This window comes from Melospiza melodia, chromosome 10, assembly GCF_035770615.1.
Source record: "Melospiza melodia melodia isolate bMelMel2 chromosome 10, bMelMel2.pri, whole genome shotgun sequence".
Lineage (NCBI taxonomy): Eukaryota > Metazoa > Chordata > Aves > Passeriformes > Passerellidae > Melospiza > Melospiza melodia.
In genome coordinates, this window is record NC_086203.1 from 16,739,404 (window position 1) to 16,748,517 (window position 9,114).

At 53.4% G+C, this 9,114-nt stretch overlaps 1 protein-coding gene across 1 annotated transcript; it reads right to left on the bottom strand.

Moving 5' to 3' along the window:
- Window positions 1-416: 416 nt before the first annotated feature.
- On the bottom strand, window positions 417-8,403 carry DUSP7 (dual specificity phosphatase 7). The gene is made up of 3 exons (XM_063164579.1): window positions 7,977-8,403; window positions 5,287-5,715; window positions 417-2,805 (listed from the first exon to the last, which is right to left on the bottom strand). Exons 1-3 carry the CDS (start codon window positions 8,386-8,388, stop codon window positions 2,498-2,500), a joined length of 1,149 nt encoding a protein of 382 aa, XP_063020649.1. The 5' UTR covers window positions 8,389-8,403; the 3' UTR covers window positions 417-2,497.
- Between the last annotated feature and the right edge of the window lie 711 nt (window positions 8,404-9,114).

The window sequence follows — 9,114 nt, forward strand, 5'->3', positions numbered from 1 at the left end:
CCCTGACTTCTTGCTCTCCTACCAAAATAAAGTCTGCTAACACAACAGTTGTGGGCAAGGCCTTGCGATGCCTTTGTGGGCCAGGCTTAAACAGCGAACAAAAGTGTCTTTAGTTTATCTATTTATTTTTGGCACAGAGGAATGGCTGGGGTCAAAGCCAGTCCCATTCTCAAGCTGTTCTTTGTTCTCCAGTTTATCCAATACCCCCTATCCCTCTCCTCGCCCGCCCACCTCCCCCTCTCCATTTTACCACAGGTCTTAAAAATTAAGCTGTGCATGAAACCAAACACCACACTTGAACACAGCCCAGCAAACGCTCTCCATGGTCACACAAGGATCCTAATCAACCATAAAAAATGGATAAGAGCAGCGTGCCCTTATATGGGCAGAGGCTAGACAAGGATCTGACACAAACATCATTTTTAAAGAAAAAATAATATTTATTTGCAATATAAACAAAGTCCCAATATTGGATCAGTATATATAGGGTCACTAATTTTCCTTCATAACTCAGAAAGCAGAACCATTCCTCACTAACAAGCTCTCATTTTTACTAATCAGAAGATGCATCTTATTTTTTTCCTTTAAAGAATAAAGACCACTAACAGCACAGGAAGCCTTTACAAACCAGCTTAGCTGTAATGCAATAGAGATGCACTGTCAAAAAATCCCTGAAAAAATAAATTCCTCCATGAGGTAAGATGCAATTAGGATACTCTCAATTTTCTCACTCACAACTATACGCCCATTCTCCCTTCCAATGACCCACAATCCCAACATTGTGGCAAACAAAACCCAACAAACAAACAAAAAACAACCAGAAAACAAGAAACAGAAGCTCATTCCAACATTCTGATAACATCTTTAACGAAAAGAACAGTTTCAGGATGTGACAGCGTCAAACATTCCTCCAGATGGAGATTTTTTTTAATAATTTTTTATTTTTCTTGAAAAAAGTACAAAAAACTGGATATTTAGAAAAAAATCCGTGGCTTTTTTTTTTCACTAACATGAGAGTTAAAGTGGACAGGGAGGGGGGAGAAAGGAGGGACTACATTGCAGCCAATAAAGAAATCTCTAAATCCGTTCTGCCCTCCTCCCAGAAATTATTACCACTTCCTCCCCTCCCAGCTTGGTAAAAGGAGTTTGCCAAACACTAGCCAGAAATACATACAAGTCTTCTCAGAATAGAAGGCACGGCATAAAGTTATTCGAAAGAGGAAGAAAAAAAATCAGAACCTCTGTTGAAAGCTCCAATCATCTCAGAATTTGCCAGTTAATATATATATTCATATATATATATATATATATATAAAAAAATTCTCTGTTACAATGCTCTCCTCATCATTTCCACACCTCCTCACTCCCCTCACGCGCTCCGTGCGTGACGATCGAGTCCTGTCCCGCCACACAATCCTCGCTCTGCTCCAGGCGCTCGCTGCATTCCCCCTCCACCCCGCACACGTGGGAAAGAATCCAGTGTGCACAAGAAACGCCAGCACTGCAACTACCTTCTGGACTCGGGAAGCTGGAATGGTTTCGGGCCAGCTGGATGACGTTAAATCAGTCAACAGGCAGCAGAGAATGAAGCCGGGCTCAGACATGCTTCTACCAGCTCTGGAGGCTACGAGAGTTTTACCTCTGGCAATAGCAAACAGTGTTTTTGGCAGGGGTGGCATTAAAAAAAAAGCTTGCGGCTTAGTCACCTTGGCTGAATCAGTGCAGAGTTTGTGATTGTGAGTGCAGGAGTGGTGAAGGGGTTGCGGTTAAGCCCAACTGGCCTTCACACATAACAAAGCTTCCTACCAGATGCTAACAACAACAGCAGCAGCATGTATCTCTCTCTGGAGTACCCAGTAATATGCCAGGACATACCAAGGCTTCACAAAGTGTGCAAAATGCATTTGGTCAATATAAACATTTGATTAAAAAAAAAATAAATGATCAAACAAGAAACAGAATAAAATACTGGTTTTGCAACCTGGTCTGTACAAACAGTCAAGAACTTACATATCTAAAAAGAGTTTGAACCCAAAGCTCGAGTAAGATCTACCTTTTCTTATTTCTTTTTAAATCAAAAAAAGTAAACTTGGGTTTTAAAACAGTCTTGGCCCAACACCTTTTGTTCAAGGTTTCCAAGTGCATAAATCTCCTCATTTTCCACAGCAAGCTAACCCCCGGTAGCTCTTCACACGTGTGCGTGTTCTGACAGTCTCAATGGACCCAGGAAAGCGGTTATTGCCGGTGACAGCTGCGTCCGAAACGCTGTAACATCGCCCCTGTTAAATAACCCCCTGTAAAAACACTACCTCTTGAAACCACTTGGATCAGGATACCTAGTGAGCGGCATTAGCCTTCCTAAAGCAGCGACCAGGCACCTCTGCCCAGAGAAGCTACTCATCTCAGAGCTGCCTGGCTAGACAGATATTTTCGTAAGAGTTGAAATACTCAAGAGAAGCGATTCGATGCTCGAGGTCCCGACCAGGCAGCGTCCTCTTCATGTGGACTCCAGAGTGTTCAGCTGGAACAGGTTGTGGTTGGTGGGGGTGGTGAAGTAGAGCTGTTCACTGGGCGAGCGGTTGTCACAGGGGCTGTTGAGTCCCAGAGTCCTCTCAAAGTCCAGGAGTTGGCCCATGAAGTTAAAGTTTGGGGAAATGTTGGATTTTTTCCTTTTCACAAAGTCATAGGCATCGTTCAGGGACAAGTTGAGTTTTTGCATCAAGTAGGCGACAGTGACTGTTACGGACCGGCTGATGCCAGCGAGGCAGTGAACAAGGATCCCACACTTCTTGGAACGGGCCTCATCTGAAACAAGACAAGGGGAAGGGGAAGTCTATTATTCTGCACCAAAAACACATGGCTTTGGAGCAGGGCCAGGTGGCAGCTGCAAGCTCCCAGCACCACAACGACTGCCAGAACTGGATCCCCTGCCCCTAGTGACACCATCCCATGTCCCTTGGACACCCACATCTCTCCCCACAGGGCTCCTGAGATATTTCTGCTGCATGGCAAAGCTGCACATCCCCAGCAAGGCCAAGCACCTCGTGTGCTTGAGAATTATCAATCAGGTCTAGCAACATATCCCTTGCCTAGGGAACATCAAAAGCCTCTACTCAAAAGAGTTGGAGTAACCCAAAGGAGGCAGATGAAGCTGTGGACAACAGCTCCAGGGAGATGCTGATGGCTGGGCACAGCACATCCACCTCAACTCCAACTAAACCAGGGAAGGCTGTGCACTCAGGGCAAGGCTGCAGCCCAGCACTACATGACCTGTTTGTTCTCTTCTGCTATTCCTGTCCTCCTACCACTAGAAAGTTACATGAATGCAGCCAATGCCAATTTAAGTGGAGTCTGAAGTGCAGGAACTTCCCTTATTGTGAAATTGTTCTTTAGGATCGACAGAAATGCACTTCACCACAAACAAACGCTTGTGTTGGAGGAGGCTCTCAGGATGAATGGTAGCGGGAAGCAGGAATGCAGGCTGGACCAAAAAATGGCGAGAGAACAGCAGCGAAATTTCCCCTCCCTTGCCACCAACTGAAAAGCACACACACACTCATTGTCTCTCGCACAGCCGGAACAGCGTGATCCCTTTATGAATTGACATCTCAGTGCTGAAAGAGGGACACACCACTGAGAGCCCTGAATGCACGCAAGTACCCAGCGCTGCTTCTACTTCTGGGCAGCCCTTTTTGAAGTCAGTCATTTGACTGAGAGCTTGGCGGGGAGCGAAAAAGTGGCAGGAGAAAGAGGATCCTCGGGCAAAGCCGGAGGGAAGAGACGCTCTGGCAACGTAAGTGCAGGGAAGGGCAAAGAAGAAGCAGGCAAAACAAAAATCCAGACCCAAGCCACAACAGGTTTTCTGCCCAACCTCCAAAACCAGGCAAGAATTTCCAGTAGGGTGGGCAATCACCGCCCAGTGTACCCAGCCCTCCCCCCAGGCTATCCTGTTCAACATTTTTCCAGACATTTTTGCCTTTCATCTGACCTGCACAGCATTTCTTGGTGTTTGGTTTTAGAGTGAGGTAATCCTCCATTTCCTGTCATTAACTGGAAAGTACAAGCTCAGTGTTCACAGAGACACGGGCTGACTGGAGCGGAGCAAACAGATCCCAAATGCCACATGTCAGCAGGGACACTGTACCTCACCCCTGACGTTTAAAGCCCTGCTCACGCAGGAAGTGCAGATGGGACATCAGACACACTGAAGCAGCAACGTATGACCACAGCCATGCTACTGGAGGGCAGAAGCCAGGGGCAAAGCAGACTGTGTGGGAATCAGGGTTTCTGACAGCTGAAGATCAGCCAAGGATCCACAGCTGCTCTGCCCCATTTCAGGCCTTACAGCACAGCCAGCGCAAGCTACGGGGTCTGAAATAGGCTGCACAGGCTTCAGTCTGCAGGCAAAGGTCCCCCTCTCCTTTACCCATACAAGTGTTTGTAATCAGACACGGAGCCACGGGGCTTTCAATAGTTAACAGTGCTATTACTGCCCGTGCCATTCACCCCCATAAAACAGAGCTGATTAAGCTAATGACTATTGTGAGCAAACAGCACAGGTCAACCTGGAAGTGTACAGCCCTGTTCAGCCCAACATACACTTCCCACAGAATAAGAAGCAATTCTCAAAGTCAAGGCTGGCCTGAGAGAAGAGATCTTCCTTCCTGAACCCCACCACCACCAGCCAAAACTGTAGGGGCTGACTACAGAGCAGTTTTTCCATCCAAGCTCTGCAGTGTAATTATAATCACTAACTCATTGTGTTGACACTTACCTTAGGAGAAGTATCCATACAAGGAGTTAGTTATGCTAGGGTGACTTACAGCAGGATCCCAACTAGAGTTACAAATCCCCTCAGGAAAAGAAAACACACACACACTCCCTGATTTTAACCACATTTGGGGCTAAGGAATTGCTGGCAGCAGTCACACTAAAGCAGTTCCCATCCCCAAGCAAAGCAGCAAAGGAGCTCCCCACTGCCTGGTTCAGCCATTTCACAGCAGTGCAAATCCCCACACAAAGGCGAGAGGCAGTGGGGCCAGTCCAACCACTTGCAGGTAGCTTGGCTAAGGTGCTGCAAGAGGGCTGAATTTTGGAAGGGGAGGCCTCCCTGAACACAGCCAGGGTGAGATGCACCAGATGTGCCCCCTCACAGCGTGACACTCGGCTGCCAAGCTGATGCTGTGCCCCGGAGAGGTGAGGCTGCAGATAGCAGCAGCCCTGGGAAGCAGCACACCACATTCCCAAGCGGTGAGTATGAAAAGAGATGTTCTGCCAACTACCTACCAATGAAAGCAATGGCCTCGGGAAAGAACTGCGAGAGGTTCTGGCTCCAGTGATCTGAGATGGGGATCTGCTTGTACTTGAACTCTCCGTCATGCTCAAACATGTTTGGCAGGTTAGGAGTCACATTCAGGATGTACTTAATGCCGTATTTGCCCAGGACGTCCAGGTTGGTGGAATCTTTGGCACAGCCCAGGTACAGGTAAGGTAGGATCTGGACTGGAAAGGCAGGCTGATTGTTGGGGATGGGGCTCCCGTCCGACTCCGTGGCACTGCTGGGCTCCCTGTCAGATTCGCCATCCGAGCAGTCGGAACTTATCCGCAGCCCTCCCAGGCCAAGGACTGATGCTGGGGGAGAGTTGCTGGGTGAGGAGCTGTCAAGGTTTGTCTCGCAGTGCTCAGAATATTCAGTCTGAAACTTGTTAAAGCCACCTGGAAGGGGGAAAGGAGAGAGGGAAAGGGAGAGGCAGAGAGAAAGAAAAAGATGTTTTAATCTTCAGGATGGGTAATCCTTCCACCTGTGAACATGTTACTCAGAAAGTCTTTACCAGCAAGAAGTTGGTATCCCTTCAACATCACAGCAAGAAAAGCATTTCCCTGCTCCCTTATCTTCTCTGGGCAAACTGATACTGAGCAAACAGGTCCCAGGAGAGTAAGGAGTGGTTCTTGCAAAGTTCAATATTGCTTGTGAAAAATAGGGCCAAATCTCAACCACAAAAGAAAAACATCCGCAAATAAAATCAACGCCAAGACACAATCTCGCCTTGCCAGCGTCTCAAAAATAAGGGTCTGGGGCAGTTTAGGCAAGAGCTATTACTGCCACTTAGAGAGAAAAGTATTCGTGTCTGAAAAGACAGATCAGGGACAACCACCCCACACTCACCCCAGGCACTAAAACTCCACGAAATTATTCACCTCCAAGCACGAAAAAAGACCCTAAGTTTTGCCACAGACTGATCCTCAAAATTATTTTATTACTACAAAATAGGTTTTGCAACAGAGCAGTGTCACAGGTTTGTTCTTCACCCAAAGCACAGCAGGGGAGCAGAGAGATGGGACCCTTCACGTCTGCCCTTAAGACTTTTTCTGGCTCTTCAGCTCAGCTGCTTGGGAAGGAAGGCAGAGGCAGGGAAGCAAAAACCCCACCGATCTACCTCCTTTCCAGGCGGTATTAAAGCGGAGCTCAGCCATCGGGATCTGACACTGACAAATGGTTTAATTAGAAAGGGCTCCTGGAAACTTCGTTAGTGGGTTCGGCGGTTGTGGCGGGGTCACTGAGCAGGACAGACAGCTCCTGCCACATCCATTCATGAAAAAGGCTCGTCCTCGCCCTCCTCCTCCCCCCGCGCCGCCAGACAGCGCCGAGGAGCCATTTTGGAATTTTAATTAGAAACATTTCCCACCGAGGCTCCCGGAAAAAGGCAGAGAAAGGGGCTCAGCTCCTCCCCTGCCCATCGGGGAGAGCTGAGGAGTAACTTTAAAACCGCTCCTTCCTGCTGGGGATGAGCACGACCGGGAGAGAAGCGGGAATGCAAAGCGAGGAGGGAGCAACGGAGCCCATGGGGATGGGCTGATGGGATGGGAGACTCGCCCACGGGCAGGGATCGGAGGATCGAGGGGGAATGGGATCAACCCCTGTGCTGGCCCCTCACCATGTTTTGAAGGAGGCGTGTGCGGGCTGCGCAGCCCCGAGGGCCGGTCCCCAAATACCTGACTGTCCCCCTGCCGCCCCACCCCGCCACCAGGGCTTCTCCGGCTCCCCAAAAAGGGTCTATCAAGGAACAGCCGTGTTTTTTAAAGAGCCGCAAGTGGCAACTTTCTTGACCACTCTCCCCCACGCACGCTCCCCCGCTCTCCTGTTATTCCTGCCTCAAAGCCGCCACCCAGCGACCGGATCGGGAGCACTGGGAGGATGGGAAGGGTCCCAGCAGCCCAGCTGCGGGCTCTGCTCGGCCCGCTGCGATCTTCCAAAATGGCCAAAAACACCCCCAAAAACCAAAGCTCCCAAAGCACCCCCTGCCCTGGCGGAGGGGTGTGTGCGGGGTTCGGCTCCCCCGCAGCGCATCTCCCCGCTCCGCATCGCCGTGTCCCGGGGGAGCCGGGCTGCCTCTCTCCCAGACCATCACTGCCTGGCAAAGGGGGAGGAAAACCCTAGCGAGAGCTTTTAGGTTATGTGGGGAGGTAAAATAAAAAAAAGAAAAGGGCTCTCTTGCCCCTCAAAATTCAGCCATTCCTCCCGGAGGGCTGGAGAGGAGCCTGGTGCCGGCGCGGGGAAGCTCCCTCCGGGGAGCGGAGGCGAGGGGCGCCCGGCGTTGCCCAGCCGGGATCGCTTTGGGACGGGGCAGCGCTGGAGGGGCCGCGCCGGCGGCGAGCCTGGGGGGGCTCCTCCCGCCGCTACCGGGGAGGCGACGCAGGAAGGAGCGGGGCGCTCCCGGCCGCTTCCAGCCTGCGACCATTTTGTGCGGGGGATTAAAGCGGGATGCATAGGGGGGAGAAAAAAAAATAATAGAGAAAAATAGAAACAAATCAGGCAGAACGGATAAGAGAAGGAAGCAAAATGAGTCAGCCACCTCCGTCCGACCAGTGGATGAGCACCGTAGGGATGGAGCGGCCGGCCAGGGGCTGCGCAGGGGGACACGGACAAGGGCTGCGGGAGCGGGACGGGGCAGGAGGGAGGGCGAGGGGCGCCTCACCTTTCAGGTAATAGGCTTTGCAGCCGTCATCGCGCAGCTTCTGGAGCAGGAGCCCCAGCACGGAGGTGGCGGCACCGCTGTCCTGCCAGTCGGCGGTGGCCTCGTCGTAGAGCAGCACCGTGTCGGCCTTGCAGCGCTTAACGAAGCGCTCCTTATCCTCGTGGTTGGGGATGATGGAACGGATGGGCAAGTTGCCCTTCTTGAGGCGGCGCAGCATGAGCCCGGGGATGGCCAGGTTGATGGCCGTCTCGATGTGCGAGCTCTCGAACAGCTCGTGGGGGCGGCAGTCGAGCAGCAGCAGCGAGCGGCCGCCGCCCGACTCCAGCTCCTCCTGCAGCCACTCCGCGCTCTTGCACGGCATCGCCGCAGCCATGGGCGCCCGCGGGGAGCTCCCCCAGACCTGCGTTTTCATGGGGCTCGGCAGCGGCGGCCGCCAGCGCCCGGCCCGCCGGCCACCCACGCGGCGTCCGGACGCGGCCCCGCTCCGCTGGGTCGGTCTTGCGCTACGCCGGACGCGGCTCCGCTCAGCACGGCCGCGGGTGCGCGGTGTGTGCGGCCCGGAGCGCGGCGGCCCCCGTCCTGCCCTAGGCGCTGCGCCCCATGCCGGCGGCCTCAATTAAAGCGGCGCTCGGCCGGCGGCTCGGCGAGTCATGCCTCGGGAGGCGGGGCGGCGGCGGGGCCGCGCCTCAGCCCCGCCCGGCGCCGCGCCGCGCACACGCCGGGCCCGCCCCCGCCCGGCCCCGCCCCCCGCGCACCCACAGCCAATGAGGCGCGGCGGGGGCAGCGGGGCGGCCCAATATGGGCAGGGGCGGGGCCGCGGCGGGGGCAGAGCGCGGGAAGGGCCGCGGGAGCCGCAGGGCGCGGGCACGGCACCGGGAACCGGGCATGGCACCGGGGACCGGGCACGGCACCTAACTGCACTGCACGGCACCGGGAACCGGGCACGGCACCGGGAACCGGGCACGGCACCTAACTGCACTGCACTGCACGGCACCAGGCACGGCACGGCACGGCCCGCCCGGGCTGAGCCCGGACCCTTCACCCGAGCGTGGGCTTAATACAAAGGTCAGGCAGTGAAGTGACCCAGCCCGCGGGCCGGAGGGTGCGCAGGCCCGCGTGGGTTCCGAGTGGGTCGTGC

Bases quoted from the DNA above. Each gene is read 5' to 3' on its own strand.
- DUSP7 (XM_063164579.1), bottom strand. From the start codon at position 8,388: ATGAAAACGCAGGTCTGGGGGAGCTCCCCGCGGGCGCCCATGGCTGCG. The intron at 5,716-7,976 runs GTGAGGCGCCCC...TCCCCCTTCCAG, and splicing joins CAAAGCCTATTACCTGAAAG to GTGGCTTTAACAAGTTTCAG. The intron at 2,806-5,286 runs GTAGGTAGTTGG...GTCTTGTTTCAG, and splicing joins CGAGGCCATTGCTTTCATTG to ATGAGGCCCGTTCCAAGAAG.